Source organism: Mercenaria mercenaria, chromosome 17 (assembly GCF_021730395.1).
Source record: "Mercenaria mercenaria strain notata chromosome 17, MADL_Memer_1, whole genome shotgun sequence".
Lineage (NCBI taxonomy): Eukaryota > Metazoa > Mollusca > Bivalvia > Venerida > Veneridae > Mercenaria > Mercenaria mercenaria.
In genome coordinates, this window is record NC_069377.1 from 33088272 (window position 1) to 33105451 (window position 17180).

Here is a 17180-nt window from a genome sequence, read left to right on the forward strand (position 1 = left end):
GGGCCTAGGATCATGAAAGTTGACAGAAAAGTTGGTTATCACCTGCAAATGACCCTATTGATTTTGAGATCTGTATGTCAAAGGTCAAGGTCACAGTGACCCTGAACAGTTAAACGGTTTCCGGATGATAACTCAAGAACGCTTGAGCCTAGGATCATGAAAGTTATTAGGGAGGTTGATCATGACCAGAAAAATGACCCCTATCGATTTTGGGGTCAGTACGTCAAAGGTCAAGGTCACAGTGACACGGAACAGTTAAACGGGGTTTCCGGGTGATAACTCAAGATTGCTTGTGTATAGTTTAGTGAAGGTTGATAAGAAGGTTGGTCATGATCAGCAAATGACCCCTGTTGATTTTGAGGTCAGTAGGTCAAAGGTCAAGGTCACAGTGACCAGGAACAGTTAAACGGTTTCTGGATGATAACTCAAGAACGCTTGAGCCTAGAATCATGAAAGTTATTAGGAAAATTGATCATGACCAGCAAATGACCCCTATCGATTTTGAGGTCAGTACGTCAAAGTTCAAGGTCACAGTGACCCGGAACAGTTAAGTTTCCGGATGATAACTCAAGATTGCTTGTGTATAGATTGGTGAAAGTTCATAAGGAGGTTGGTCATGATCAGCAAATGACCCCTGTTTATTTTGAGGTCAGTAGGTCAAAGGTCAAGGTCACAGTGGCCAGGAACAGTTAAACGGTTTCCAGGTGATAACTCAAGCACGCTTGGGCCTAGGATCAGGAAAATTGATAAGGAGACTGATCATGACCAGCAAATAACCTCTATTGATTTTGAGGTCATTTGGTCAAAGTTCAAGGTCAGATTGGCCAGGAACAGTTAAACGGTTTCTGGACGATAACTTGAGAACGCTTGGGCCAAGGGTCATGAAAGATGATAGAAAGTTCATCATTACCAGCAAATGACCCCTATTGATTTTAAGGTCAGTAGGTCAAAGGTTAAGGTTACAGTGACCCGGATCATTTAAATCGTATCCAGACAATGACTTGAGAACGCTTTAGTCTAGGATCATGAAATTTGAAAGGATGTTGGTCATGACCTGTAGATGACCCCTATAGATTCTGAGGTCTGTAGGCTAAAAGTCAAGGTCACATTGACCCGGAACAGTAAAACACTTTCCGAACGATACCTTGAGAACGCTTGGGACTAGAATTACTAAACTTAATAGGGAGGTTGATCATGACTAGCAGATGACCCCTGTTGATTTTGAGGTCAATAGGTCAAAGGTCAATGTCACAAAGAACCAGAACAGTAGAACTTTTGTTTACAGTGAGCAAATAATTTCTGTTCCTTGTGCAATTACTGAATGCTTCAAGGGGGGCATTTCGTGTTCGGCGACGAGCTCTTGTAAAAAATAAAGTTTGATTAAAAGTGGTCATATTTGACAAAAACGGCAGACATTTTGGACGCAAGAGTAGATGTCTTAGCTCGCACTAACATCAGACTAGTTTTTTTACCAGAACAACAAACTTAAGACATATGCCAACATCTCGATATACATCATCCTTTTTTATACCTTCGTGACTAACCCATGTACATTTTTGCTCTGAAAGTCACATTGTTAAAGTAGTTAGCATCAAACTTTATACGTTAATTTTGTTCACTGTCTGACTGCCTTTTCCTTATTAAAATGATGTAATTTACTATTACATTTAATCTACAAGCTGTCCAATCAGAAATTACAAAAAAGGATGCAGTATTTTCCACCTAAACTATTCAGATACAAGACAAAAAATGCAAAATTTCCATTCTTTTTAAATCTAATTTTCTTTAAGTAATCTGTGGTATAATGAACGTTACCAAAGTTTCCTGCTTCGTCGTGCCTTTAATGGTGTTTCCAACGGTGCTCTGGCTTTTGCATATGTTTTAACAGTTACTTTCCGTGTAAAAGATCTTTATTTCATGTGAAAGTAGTGGCAAATGAAATTTTGCAAAGCATTTAAGTAACATATTGCAAAGACGTAAAACGTCCGATAAGCCTTATATGCTGGCTAAAAGTAACAACAACATAATCCTTTGGCTGCATAGAACGCAACATCACTGGTAGGATACCGTCTGATAAGACTTATTCTGCGTAGTTGTGCATATCCAGCCCGACCCATAGAGCTGACTTGCTGTTCCATATCCATACTGTTGTCAAATACTGCACCAAGATTCCTAACACAATTGTGGATTTTATCACAGAGGCACTGACCTTTACCGAGACGTCCTCAATGTATTTGGAGTTATGCTTTGATGTGAATAACATTACCTCCGTTTTATCAGCCTTGAGCTTCAGCATGCTGCGATGCATCCACGAGACAATTTCAGTCAGGCAGCTCTCAATGCAGTGTAAAGCCTCACTTCTAGCCACAGCTTCTATCGGTTTAAAGAACAAGTAAAACTAAGATTCATCGGCGTAGAAATGGCGAAGAGTCCATGACGTCTGCATATGGCACCAATGGGTTTAATGTACATGATATAGTTCTTTGGACCAATTACTGATCCCTGGGACATACAGTATTTGACGTCTACATATGACACCAACTGGTTTAGTGTACATGATATATATAGTTCTTTGGACCAATTACTGATCTCTGGGACACACAGTATTTGATTAATATAGACGTCGAAAACTCACCATTAATCCACACAGTTTAATATCGGTCACAAAGATATGATGGCATCCATGCAAGTGCTTTGTTTGTGGCTCCAAAATGATGGTAGAGTCGGTGTACCAGTGTTTGGTGGTCAATCGTGTAAAAAACTGCTGACAGATTGGGTGGCATGAGGAAATTACAGAATATTGTTCGAGGGATGTGAGGATGTCATTCTGTGCCTTTTATCAAAGCCGACTCAGTTGAATGAAGCTTTCTGTAAGCAGACTGCAGTCCCTCATGTAGTTTATTTTCACTCAAGTGCAGCTCAAGACTCGCATCTTCTATTTTTTCTAAGTTTTATGAAATGAAAGGGAGGTTAGACACAGGCCTGTAGTGTTTGAGAATATAAGGTTCAAGACCTAGTTTCTTAAGCACAGTTCTTCTCCTCGCAATTTTAAACTATTTTGGTATATAACCTTAATCCATCGATGTATATATGTTTGTTATCGACGACAAGAGCTCATCAAGACAATTTTTTCAAAAGCCATTTTGGTAAATGGACAAGTTTACATGATTTGTTTCGAGACTTTTGTATGATTAGTTTTACCTTTTCTATCGTTACAGGAGCCAAATCAATAACGGTTTGCTACTACCTATTGTTCTGAACAATTCAAGTCTGCTAAATCAAAATCAGTTTGGCTATGCAAAATGTCACTTTTTGATGAGAAAGTCACTTAAGTTCTGGGCAAGTTCCTTTGAGGATGAGTTGGAGGAAAGGCAGCATCATGACTGTCTCTTAGCATATTTTTGGTTATCTTGGTCAAACCTTTGTGGTCAGTGCCACACGAATTTACCTTATCAGAGAAGTAAACAGTTCCGTTTAGGCGGCGGCTTTCGTGGCCTAGTGGTTAATGTCCCTGGTTTCAAATCACTTAACCGATGTGGGTTCAAACCTAGATTGGGGCATTGAATTCTTCATGTGAGGAAGCCATCCAGTAGGATTAGGGAAGGTCCGTGGTTCTACCCAGGTGCCCACATGCGACGAAATAATGCACGGGGGCATCTGGGGCCTTCCTCCACCATGAAAGCACGGAAATCGCCATTTGACCTTTAACTGTTTCAGCGAGACGTTAAACCCAACAAAAATGTTCGTTAAACCCAACAAAAATGTTGTGTATAGGCCGTACATTGTATGGAACTTTGTTACTGTGAAATCATTACTTGGGTGACTACTTTGTAGTTGAGGCAATCTATGTAAAACAGATTAACAAGTATAAATACAATTAATGATATGTTAACCGTTACGCTCACAGTATTTCGTACTTGTCCTCAGTCGAAAAAGGGGTATTTTTTATTATATGTATTTGGAAGGACTGTTTCTGTCTTAAAAGGACAACTTGAATAATGAGAAAAACAAATATATATTATATATAATTTTACTGATGCTACCGCAGGGGGAAAATGACAAGAAGCTACAAAAAAACAGTCACTCTTTTGATTTGTTACATTTTACCTATCTACATTATTTTGATGTTAAACCTAGAACTGTGTCTACAGGACACGGATACTTTCACAAACTGCGCAATCGTCTAAATAGCAAAGATGTTATTAAGGGAGGGCCATAATTCTAGAAAATTATAGTCACAGAAAAAAAAGTATATTTGTATGGTCATCATTACATGAAGGTCCGTCATCTGTGAAAATTTCAAGAATATCCTTGAATAGTGTTTACTGAGTGGGACACACAAAGTTTTTTCTCTATATTCTATATAGCAAGACTATCAAAGATTCGTAACTGTGGTAAAAGTAATCACCAAAAAAAGATCCTTCCTTTATGGTCATCTGCACGTCAAGGTCAGGGCATAGAAATCATGTTCAAAACGAAATGTCGCATATAACTACTGTCTTGAGTAATATACTCAAACACGGGGGTGATTATTCGCTAAGCAGACTAATGCTACATCAATAGCGCCATTATACTGCAATTATTCCACAAGACGTATTACCATTTCCGCTCCAGGCTTATATAAAGAAAGGATCGTGACGACCATTTGGCGTCATATATGCGCAAAGAAACCGTCCTATCATATTTTTATCTTTTTATAATAAAAGACATTTATGAATCGAAATGATTTATAGCAAAACCGTGTTTAAACACTATTTATACTATCCGGCGATTATTCGTCGTACGAAATAATTTCAATCTTGCTAGGCTCACGTGAATTCATTACGCCCGACATATAAACGCCAATCGTGTATAAAATGTGTTAAACACGCTTTTGCTATAAATTATTTCTTAAATGAAAAATTCAATGTTGATTAACAGTGAAGTGTGGTAAAATATTTGCATGTTCGATAAAACTTGAAACAGAACTTGTTCCTTTTTTATATTTATAACTGAAGTTTGATTGTAATGACACTTATCTCAAATTCGATATCTTTCAGCACTGTAAGGCTACAAAAATTGTATGATCAATGTTTATTTCTTCTTTCCAAACTTTTTTATCTTTAGCTGATCACAAAGTCCACCAATGTAGACCTTTTGTTCCTTGCTATTGTAGCATATAGACTGTGGGTACTGTAATCCATCTGATATTGTCTGACCTCGCTTCAAGTCTCTTGAGATATGATGTATGGTGCCATTGCAGTTGTAGCAGCACACAATTAATGATCCATCATCTATCATCACCATTCCCATTGGTACTCTGAGATCCTTGTGCTTATATACAGCTAATATATCACCCTGTAATGATACACAAGCAACACTGTGGCTCTTACAGTCACTGATGTAGATGTGTGTGGCATCTTTACTCAATAGTATGTAGTTTGGGCTGGCAAATATCTCATTCTCTATGTATATCATATCAATAACATTCCCTTGTATATCTATTTTAATCACGCAAATAGGACCTAAACAAACTACATATAGATGATCTTGATGATAAGTCACACCTCCACATTTTCCTTGAAACGGAATCCTGCGAATGATTGAAATTTTACCATTTGTTGCCATTACCAATATAGTTTTCTGATCTGGCATTGTCACAGCAATATGGTCTTGAGGCAGTATACAAATGTCCCATGGTCTCGATTCCAGGGTTTTCTCTTCTATCACTACTTTACTTTGTGTGTCCACAACTTTCAGTGAACAGTTGTTGCCATCTACTATCATAACTTTGTTAGAGGACAACACAACACATCCCGTGATCCAATGTTTAAAATTATCTAATATTGTCTGTACATTTATATCTCCTATGTTAGTCACCAAGGTAGTGGATTGGGTCAACTTTCCAAATATATATTGATTAGTAAGGAGGTTCTCTAATTCTTTGTTTCTTTCAAATGTGTATTGAATGCTGGTCTTATCCAACGTTTCTTGAGCATTCTTCAAATCATCCAACTTTAGGTTGGATTTTGCTTGTTTGATCATGATGTAAAGTTGTCCATTCTGCTGCGAAGTTTTGCTGTCTTGTAGACTTGACTTGACTTTCATGATATCTGAAGAAACAGCAGCACATGTATCAAGCACATTTTTGAGCGTTTGTTTGTCCTTAAGCTTCTTTTTCTCAGCATCTGTCAGAAATTGCTTTTGCTGTTTATCCAAGTGATCATTGATTTCATTGCGGAACTTAACAGTTTCTTTTACGACATGATCATGGGAGAGGTCTAACCCCTTGTCTTGCAATGTTGCTTTCTTGATTACAACAGCCACATCTTTCATCTTCTGTTCCAGTGCTTTCATTGTTTCCCTGTACTCGCCACTATCTCTTATACCTGCACATTTATCTGGTATGTAGTCAATTTTGCATGTCCTGTGACTTGGTGTTATACAATCAGTACATCCGAGAAATTCATGGTTTGTGCAGAAAAATTTAATAATTTCATTTTTGTGAATTTGACACTTTTCGTTACACACTGTTGAATCTTTGCTATGAATAATCTGTTTGTCTATGCTCGTTTTGTCAAGAAGTTGATGATGTTTTGAGGCCTTTGTTCGTTGATGACAAGCAAAACAGGTCTTGCACAAGTATTCCTGACAGTCCACACAAAATCCATGGGCTTCTATATACTGACCAATAGCCAAGCATGGTTCACAACAGTAGTCATAATCCTTTGCTGAACCTGAAACCTTTCTCCCTGACACTGCCATATCTCTTTTCGATACACTATGGCTATTTAACTTATCAAATGCTACTTTTTATTCCCTGCAAACAAAACAATTTGTTTTTGTTAAACTGATGATATCTTATAAGTCAATGGATCGCGTTACACTTCCCTTTTTTTCTGACTGAAATCACAGTCCACATAAATGAGCCGTGCCATGAGAAAACCAACATAGTGGCTTTGCGACCAGCATGGATCCAGACCAGCCTGCGCATCCGCGCAGTCTGGTCAGGATCCATGCTGGTCGCTAACAGTTTCTCCAATTCCAATAGGCTTTAAAAGCGAACAGCATGGAGCCTGACCAGACTGCGCGGATGCGCAGGCTGGTCTGGATCCATGCTGGTCGCACACCCACTATGTTGGTTTTCCCATGGCACGGCTCAAATATACAATGCTACTGGTTGAAAAAATAGCCCTGATTCATACGTAAACTTTACATAGGTACAAATGTTAAATGATAGAAAATTTGAAAAATTTGTTACATTTAAAGCACAATGCACATTTATTTTCCGCTTTCTGGTCATTTTCATAAAATCAAGCACAAAGATCAAAATAGTCATGTTCAAAGTATGCAGTTTCCTTTAGAAACAAAGCCATTACAGAACTGTATGTATGAATGTTTAAAATGATTCACATGTGCAAAAAGACACAAAGACAAATTAAAAACCATTAGATAACAAGAAGAAGAAAAAACAAGTCAGAGAAAAAAGAACTGCCTTTAAGTGTCTGCAGTAAAGATACCACTTGGAAGGGCTGCTGGTCAATTTTGAGCAACAAATCTCAATCTGAACTCCTAACATGTTCCAAAGTAACAGGATAGTGAAAACAAAGTTTCCCCGTCAGATGAGGTATTTTAATCAAAACTGTCCAGATTCAAAACAGCCTGTAAGATACCATACTTTTTTAATATAATTTTTGATTCAAGTAATCTGATAACGTATGAACGTAACCCAGTCTCCTTTTTCGTCATGCCTTTCATGGCGTTTCCTTGTATAAGTGTTTACGGTTCCACTGGTTTTAATGGTGGCATATTTCTGCTAACCACGTATCCACTTATTTATCACGAAATTTTCGTAAAAATGTCACTTTTTCAGTTATTATCTGGCAAGTTACAAACCTGTGTGTTATCCACATAAGCATCTAAACAGGAAAAACTGCCTGTTTTTGTCCATTACTGCCATCAACATAATTCACTTACGTTAACTAGGTACCTTGATTTTTGTCAGTTAGTCAGTTATGGTAATCGTCCCCTATCATTAAGGAATGAAAGAAAATACATAAAGGGGTATAATTATGGTGCATGGTGGCATATTTCTGCATACGAAAAGCATAAATTTTGTCATGAATTTTATGAAATTTCGAGAAAAAAAAACTTTTCGTGAAAATACTGTCTAGTTATCGAAACTATATGTCAAAATATTTTAAAAAGTTGTTTTTGTACGTGTGTAAAAACAGTCCGTGAAAATACATGTTCGTTTAAGGATTAAAAGGAAAATTTTGTTATAACAACAAAAAAAAAAAAAAGAAAAAAAAAAAGACCGTAAAAACAGCTCGCTAACTTTTTTTACTTTGAACCGACTGACATTTTTAAAAATTACGAATGTAATCAAATAAACAGATACCTTCGTCAATACAGACTTCTCCCTACACTGATACCAACAGTAAGTCGCAGAAGTGCTCCACAGGGGGCTCCCTTTATTTTATCTTAAAATTTTGCGTAAGACACGTTGCCCAGGACTTGTTAGTAAGGTCGCCCCAAAATGCTTTTCATTTAAACCCCGCGGGCAATTTTCCTTTTGCAGCCGCCGGGTAAACCCAAATTTTAATTTAACAACAATGAAAGAAAAAGCAAAAAACCCACGCCATGATTGTCGCCATCCAGCTTTTTAAAAATGCTGGGGGCCATAATTTCTGATTTTAAAAACAGGTTCGATAGGCGTGCGCACACTTTTAAAAAAACGGAAGACCGGATGGTTTGGGTTAAATTTTTTATGAAAAAAAAGCATTTAAACTAGTTTTTCCTTTATCTACATTTGTGTATTGTACTGTAAAAAATATCAAAATGCTTGTAAATATAACAAAATATTTTGTAAACTTTGTTTCAGTAGTTCAATTTAAGGGGCCCTTGGGGACAAGGGTTAAGGTCGCTAAATTCAAATCACGTCCCTCTCATTTAGTGGGTTCGAGTTCATTAGGACGTTGAATTTTTCACGGGGGGAAGGTATCAGCGGTTCCCCGGTGGGGGGGGCGGGGCCCCAGGTTGATTTCCCATTAGCTAAAAACAACTAAAAAAAAAAACCCGGGAGTCTGAAAATTTTCCACTTTTGTTGTTTTCTTGTGTTTCCCGAGGGTTTTAATTTCCCCAGATTTTTTTTTAGGAGGTCGGTTGTTCTATCAGGTGTCGTCGTGATGAAAAAAAAGCAGGAAGGGCCCCGGGGTTTCTTCCTCCGCCTCAAAGCTAAAAAAAAGTCCATATGACCTAGAAAATTTGTGCCGTTGCGACGTTCCCAAAATGAAAAAAAAACAAAACCCAAAAACCGTGGTTCGTAAAAATTTGTTTTGCACTCAGGAATCCCCCGTTCTGGAGGCCCCTTTATTGGTCGGGAAACCCATTTATCAGTCTAATGTCAGGGTTTTGGGCCTTCCCTTTTGATTCAAAATCAATGGGGGCCCAAATGACAAATTCAATTTTGACTTTTTGTTTTTCCGTGCTTTATCTGAAAAGGAATCCATTTTCGAGGTCACTGTAACCGTATGCTTTTAACCACAAGTTTTTAAATGGTCCCGATTTTTAGACACGGACGTTTAAAAAGCGGGATGTCCACATTATTTTTAAAAAATTTGATAGTAAAAAGTGTTTTTAAATTACAAATTAATTTTGGCAAATTAATTGTTTTTCATATTACAATGCGAAGGTCATTCAATCGGCGAATCAGTCAAGAAGTTATCGCTGTTTTTGTTTCAGATAAAATACTTTGAGGTTTGCAGGGGAATTTTCGTGTAGTTTTGAGCTTATTGTGTAAAAGGGCCCGGTACCCGGGAATTAAGGGATATCAGGTTTCAGGGGTCAGTAAAAAAGGGGAATTTTGGGGCCGGACGAAACGCCCGGTTTGGAAAAGGGGATCTAGTTTTAAAGGGGTTGGGTTTTGGAGGCTTTTCTTCTGTTTTAAAAAATACTTTTCTGTGATGCTAAAAAATGTAACAAAAATCGTTTTTATGATCTTATTCCCTTCAGTCCCTGTTATAAGTTAAAATTTTTGCTAACTTTGGTAGGGGCGGATGAGATGGGGGGGGGGGACCCTAAAAAAAGTGCTGTACTGGAGTTTTATATTTTAAATTTCCCAAAGTTTTTGACACACGTTTTAGTGGTTTCAAACCCGAGCCTGCAACATTTCATTTTGTCGTTTTGAGCCCCTTTTTGGGGTTTCCCACTTTTTCTAATTTAGGGGAAAATGGCAATTAAAATTGGTTTGGAAATTTTCCCGTTATGCCCAAACCCCAGTATACCGGGGGTGGGTTTTGGAACTTGTACAGGGGATTTTTTTGATTGGTGCCAGTAATGGGAACAAGGCCTAAAACAAAGTGCCATGGCGGCCCACAGCGTCCCAAAAACTGACTTTTGGATCTAAATTATGTACGACATGGTAAAAAATTTGTGTTTAGTTTAAACTTCCGCATCCCAAGAGGTCTACAATGGTATGAAAGAAAAACTGAATAGTAAATAAAAAGGGGTTTATTACAACGTAACGTGCTTAAGACCTAGACTGAAAAAAAAACAACGCAAAATTTCCCAAAAACTCAACATGCATTATTTTTGCTTTAAGTAATTTAAAACTGATGGATTGATAATTAGAATTTGGGGATGTTTTTATAGTGTGTTTTAACAAATTTTTTTTAAAAAATATATTAGTGGGGAGTGACATTTACGGCATCCCCTTTGTTTTTTTTAATAGCTTTCTTAAATCCCTTTCATAAAATAAAAAAAGCATAAAAAGTTGCAAACCCTCCTTAAGGCTTTTGAAAATTTCGCTTTGAGAACTTAAAATAAAAACCCAAAATCTAGAAAAAAAGAGTGTTTAATGAAAAATTTGGACAGCATGTAAAAAAGTATATTATTTCGAACAAGTTCAGTATTGATATAACATTGAATTTCCCCAAAGGAATGCTAAAAAGGGGCCCCCCAATTTCCCAAAATCAAACGCCTTTAGAAATCACCTTTTTCAAAGAAGTTAAGTTTCGCTTTGGATTTGAATACGGGCAGTGGTGAAATTTCATAAAAAAAGGGGGAACACATTTTTTAGCAATTTTTGTTTATCTTATTTTTTTACAAATGGATTCAGTTTCAAAGGGAGACAACTTTTTTCCCCAAGGATACTTAAAATTCGGAAAAAGGGTTTTTCCCCTTTTTAAAAATTTCCCTTTGCTTTAAAATATCGGAAAAAATTTTGTTCGTTTTAACTATTATAAGGAAAACCCAAAAAACGACATAATTTTAATCGAAATTTAATTATTTTTTTATCCATACAATTTTATCAAAAATGGGAGGGTTGTTAAAACCCCTAAAACGTTAGTCGTGCTTTTTGGGGTCATTTTGGTCGAAAATCAGATCAAAAGGACCTAAAAAAAATTTCGCTTAATGATGAAGAACACTTTTTTGTAATTCGTCAAAATCATAAAAAAGTGGCCGTGAACTAGATGATCCCCGTTTTTTGGCGGTGTAGGTAAATACGGTTTAAAAGGGCAGTAGGTCAATTTAAAGTAAGTTCCTTTAAAAAGAAAAAAATTTCCCCCAGAACTAAGAATTTTGCCTCAGTCGTCAATTTCAAGGTAAGGGGGGTTTGGCCAGACCTGGGTCAAAAGGGCGGTCCAAAATCTTGTCGAAAAAGGTTTTGCAAAAAAACTAAAGGAGCTTTGCCCCAAAGTCATCCTTTTTAAGTTTTCCTGTTGTTTTTCATGATCCTTGGTTTTAAGGTCAGGTTAGAAAGTAAAGGGTTCCAAACAGGTTTTCCCCCAATGGTTTTATACTTTTGTTTTTTTCTATGAAGTTTGGTATGTGTTTTTTTTTCTTTGTGAGTGTCTGGCTGATGGGTTTACGTTTTAAAGGTAAATGTGTTAAAGGAAAATAGATGTGCATTCCCCTTTTTAATCCTATCATTTTTGACTTTCCCTTCAAAACCCCCCCCCACCCTTTTTACCCCCCTTTCCCCTCCCCCCCCCCCCCCCCCCCCCCCCCCCCCCCCCCCCACACACCACACACACACACTTTTTTCTAATTTGCTAAATTAAAAAGTACTTGGGTATTTTAAACAACCCCCTCTATAATATTTTCCGGAAGCTTCTTTTTTTTGTGGGGCCACTTTGCAAATGCAGGCTTGTGGCGATTTGGGTTTTTTATGCTTCCAGAATTCTACCCTTACCCTTTTTCTTACGCGTATTGCGCAGGAAAACCCAAAATCGTTTACCTCCCCCAAAAATTTAGCATTTCAATCGGGTTTTAAAAAGGGGGTACAGGTGTCCCCCCCAAAATTTTGGGGAGGTCTGTTTTTAATGTTTCTTCAAACAACATCGAAAATATTGAAACTACGCGTTAAAAAACAAACTAATACCCCGTCACCATACCACGAATGGTTTCGTCTAGCCGCGGATAGAAACGGGGGTTAAACCGTAACGATCCGTACTGGTCGTTCTAAAGTATAACCTTCAGGTGTCCCCCGTATTGAAATACTTCCGGGGCGTTGTTTTTGGGAAATAGTTCTTTGAAAATTTTTAAGTTCCCAATTTAAAACCATCCCCCCCTTTTTACATGTTAATTTTTAAAGTATTTACGACACGTGTACATTTTGTGCCATTTCGATGTCTTTAACAGTTTTTTGTCTGTGTTTTTAGGGGCTAAAATTTCCGGGGGATGGATTAAAAAAAACTATCAGAGGTGCATGCAGATTTATTTTAAATTAAACATGGACTTAAAACTTTTATGTTAGCAAAAAAGTTCATGTTGATGATAGTGATTTTCTAAGCTATATTGACTGGAACAGGGGCATTTTCAAAATACAGAGCAGTCAATGCTGCAATTTTGTTGTGAAAATTACAATCCATTCAAAGTTCTTTTTTTACTATACAGCAAAGAAAAAAAAAAATTGTACTGGGCCCACCATTGGGGAAATAGTAATTTTTTTATCTCAGCAACCCAAAGGGTTTTCGCAATGAAACTTTTAACACTAGTAGGATAACTAAAAAAATGGCTAAAAGGATTTTATCAAGGTTTTTGAAATTTTTAATTTTATTGAATTTTTAAAATTAATTTTAAATTTTTATTTAAAATTTAATAAAAATAATCTCCCTTTGATTTTTCTTTTCCCCCTTTCAATAGCGCAAAGCTTTTTAACAAGAAAAAAAACTATTAACCGGGTATATAAGGGAAAAATCTACAGATTTTTTTTATTTAAAAAAAAAAAATAAAAAAAAAATTAATTTGTTTACTGTTTAAAAAAAATCACTATTTTTGGTTTTTTTAGCTTTTTGAACAGTTTTTTTTAGGATGATACCTACTGGAACTTGCCCAAAAAAACTGCAGATCAAAAAGTGTTTGCATAAAAAATTGAAAATGTTATTTTGGATGGTTGTAAACAAATTACAGGGCAATGTTTTATTTCTTTTTTTTGAGATGGATATTTTGGTTTCTGCTGTTTTTGGGTTTTTGTTGTTGTTTTGTTTAGTTTTATTTTTTTTTCAGTAAATGTTTTAAGGGTCTTCCGTTTCGGGGGCCCGGGATCAACCCTCACAGACATCCCGCCTGAATGTGAGGTGCTCTTTCCCCCTTTTTTTTTGTTTTTTTCTTGTAGGTGAACACCGCCGTTTCTAAGGGATTTTAAATTTTAGAAAACTGTTTTGTGTGGGCCTCACGTTTCCCTTTTACGTACTGCCGGGTATGCCCCGAACTGCGGGCTTGATGATAGGCATATTCCCTTTTTCTTATTTTTTCTGCGGGGCTTAACTTGGCGTTTTGGTTTTTGATTTTTGTCTTTAGACCTCTTTTAATTTTTCAATATCTTTTATCCGGGGGAAAGAGCCCGTCCGGGAATGCTTTTGACTTTTTTTCCCAGAACTTCAATGAAATTTTTCAGCTGAAGTGTTTTGTGTAAGATTCCCGCAAAGTTTCTGGACTTTTTTCTTTCGGCCCCAAATAATATAGCCTGTTGAACCCCCCACATTTCTGTGTTGAAGTGTTTTTTTTCCATCATGACGGCACACCACTTCTTATTTAGAATTGTTGACAACACTCCGGTATTTTTTTTTCAATTTCAGGTGATGAATTTCCCTGGGGTTGGGGAAATTAGAATGGGACCACCCTACCAACACCCCCCAACCCGAGCAAACTATCAGCGTGTGGACAGAAGCTGCAGTTTTTCCAAAAGTAGCCTGTATAGTAGTGTCTTTTGCCGGGGAAGCGATTTACTACCTTTTCAGCCCATTTCCATCGGGTTTGAAGTTTCTTATATGGGGCACATCTGGGCCCTTTATATCTTTAACCCGGGGGAAAAGGCTTTTGTTGGGACTGCCTGCATTTCTTTCCCCTTCGAAAACTGTCTCTCCCCGTTGGAAGTCCGGGGGTTTTCCACTTGCCCGCTGCCAAATTTTTGGATCGCCTGGGGTTGACACTCCGGGATACCTACTTTTCATAGAAACATTTTTTCCCAGATGGCTGCCGTTCTCCATCGTTGTCTTTTGCGGACAAATAGGGGCCTCATTTGACAATGTCAACAATCCTTGCATGCCCTTTTGGGTGCATGTTGTATTGTGGCTGGCATTTACTGGCCACCGGACAAGTTATGTCGAACCCCCCTTTTTCCCCAATAACCCTTCCACAGAGTTTATTTTGTACAGCTAGTCCCCCTTTTTACTTGTAGTTTTTATGTTTTCATGCAAAATCCCTGGCTTGTGAAGGGGCCCGTCCAGGTTTGTAAGAAGCACCCTTCTTGTTGCATTTACGGCCATCAAACGGGCTAGAAGTTCAGGTTTGTGTCCTTTTCCAATTATTCGAATGACTATCCTTTTTGTGCCATGTCCCCCCTCATTTATTGCATTTTGGGCTGGGGCATTCAGTAAATTTTTCTTTTCTTCTACTGGTGGTGGATGTCCATTGATGTTAAGAGCAATTCACTTTTTTATTCCTGGGAGTTTTCTAAGGGAAAGCAAGTAACATTTAATTGTGTCCTTTGCCGTCCCCGTTTTTTTTTTTTTTTTTGTTTCCATTTTTTTGGAAAAATTCAAATTTCCTTAACTGCGTTTTGAGCCAAATCCTATTTTTTCTTTCCCTTTTCGGGGAAGTATTAACTGTTTACACTTTCCAGAATATTTTCCCGAACAAATGTTTATAAGGAAAATTTGTTGGGCCAGTTCACAACCCATTCCCTAAGGTTCACATTTCCCTTTTTTAGACCACGTCGTATCGAAGTTTGGGGTTTTTTTGGGCAGCCCCCCCCAGGGGTTTCATTTACACTGAACTACTCCGGGTCGGGTTTCAGCCTTAAAAAGGGTAACAGGTGATTTTTTATTTTCCGGCTTGAAATTCCGCCCAGCCGGCGTTTAAATTTGCCCTTTGCCTGTTGAAATTCCATAAGTTGATAAATTTTTGATGTTTTCTTAAAACTGGCATATTTAAATGAATCTTTTTTGTGCCATTATTAAAATTTACGTTGTTTTTTCAAGGTAATTATGCAACCGCTATTGAAAGCGTTTGAATCATCATTAAATTTATGTTTAGTAATCACTTTTTTTCTTAATTGATATTATTAAATAGGTTGGGGGATGGGTGTTTTTTACTTTCAGATTTTAGTTGCAGTAATCCTAAATTTTCTCATCATGGAATTTTTTTCCTTTAAATCTTTAAAAAATCAATTATTTTCATTTTGTTGCAAATTCTTTTTTTAAATAAAAATGGTTTTTTTTTTTTTAGTTTTCTTATTTTTTTATAAGTTTATGAAAAATAAGTATGTTAAAAAAAGATTCTCCCGACAAAACTGACCCAAAATTATTTCAAAAATCCTCAAAAAAAATTTTTAAAATATACAAAATTTTCCTAATTTCATTTTCACTTGAAATACCGGGTTTCCAGCCAATTTGTCCGCAGGGGAAACCCCCATGTTCAAAAATGTACTACGGTAAGAATTTAGTTTGTGGTGAAAAGCCTTGTTGAGTATTTTCCCCAAAACCCTAATTGACCAATTGGGTAAAAAAAATTTGGGTTTTTTCAAATTTTGGTTAATTTAGGTGTCACACCCGGGATTAAGTATTCCGGGGGATTTATCCCAGGAAGTATTCTTTGAAAATTTTTAAGTTTCCCCAAATTTAAGCCTCATATTTGACATTTATTTTTTAAAATTTTTTACGACACTGTGTAAAATTTTGTGCCCTTTTTTGATTTTTAAAAGTTGTTTTGTCTGTGTTTTTCAGGGGGCTTATTCCTGGGGATGGGTTTAAAAAAAAAACCCCCAAAATGGTAAATCAGTTTGTATTGCAAATGAAAAGGACTTAAAATTTGAGTGTAGAAAAAGTTTATCGTTTGTATGTTTTTCTATGCTAATTACTGGAAAAGGGGCATTCTTCAGAAATACAGAATCAATGCTGCAATTTTGTTGTGAAAGTTACAATCCATTAGAAGTTCTTTTTTTACTATACAGCAAAAAAAAAAGAAATTTACGGGGCCGCATATATGGGAAAAAAAGTTAAATTTTTAATATCTCCCCAAAGGGTTTAAGCAATGAAATTTTATACACATATATTAAAATAAAAACCCGTGGCTAAAAGGGTTTTATCAAAGGGTTTTTGGGAAAATTTAATTTTATTTTAATTTTTTAAAAAATTTTTTAGTTAATTTTCATTTAAATTAAGTAACAGCATTTTCCCCTTTGTTTTTCATCGTCTCAAAGGCAAAACTTTCAAAAAGGGGAAAAATTATTTAAACCGGGGTATTAAAAGAAAAAATAAGATTTTATTTATTTTAAAAAAAAAGAATGAAAAAAATTAAATTTTTTAACTTTTTTAAAAAAAATATCACTATTTTTTTGTTTCAGTATTTCGAACTTTTTTTTTTGGATGGATGGGCCTACGGAAATTGCCGCAACAAACTGCGATCAACAGGTCTTGCATGAAAAATTAGAAAGTATATTTTGGGCTGGTTGTATTTAAAAATTTCGGGCAATTTTGTATTTCAATAATTTGAGTGGATTAGTGATTTTCTGTGTTTTTGGTTCTGTTTTTGTTGGTTTTTTATGTATTATTTTAGTTTCATAAATTCAAGGCTCTTTTTTTCGGGCCGCATCGCCATCTCAGACATCCTGCCATGATTGACGGGGCTCTTTCCCTTTTTTTTTTGTTTCTTTTTTTTGTAGGGAACAACCCCCTTTTTTAAAGGGATTAAAA

At 36.5% G+C, this 17180-nt stretch overlaps 1 protein-coding gene across 1 annotated transcript; it reads right to left on the reverse strand.

The window, feature by feature from the left end:
* Positions 1-5073: 5073 nt before the first annotated feature.
* On the reverse strand, positions 5074-6744 carry LOC123536695 (uncharacterized). Its single transcript, XM_053527761.1, has one exon. It carries the CDS (start codon positions 6742-6744, stop codon positions 5074-5076), a length of 1671 nt encoding a protein of 556 aa, XP_053383736.1.
* Positions 6745-17180: the final 10436 nt, after the last annotated feature.

What these genes read in the sequence shown, in the direction of transcription:
- LOC123536695 (XM_053527761.1), bottom strand. Translation starts at nt 6,744, where the DNA reads ATGGCAGTGTCAGGGAGAAAGGTTTCAGGTTCAGCAAAGGATTATGAC.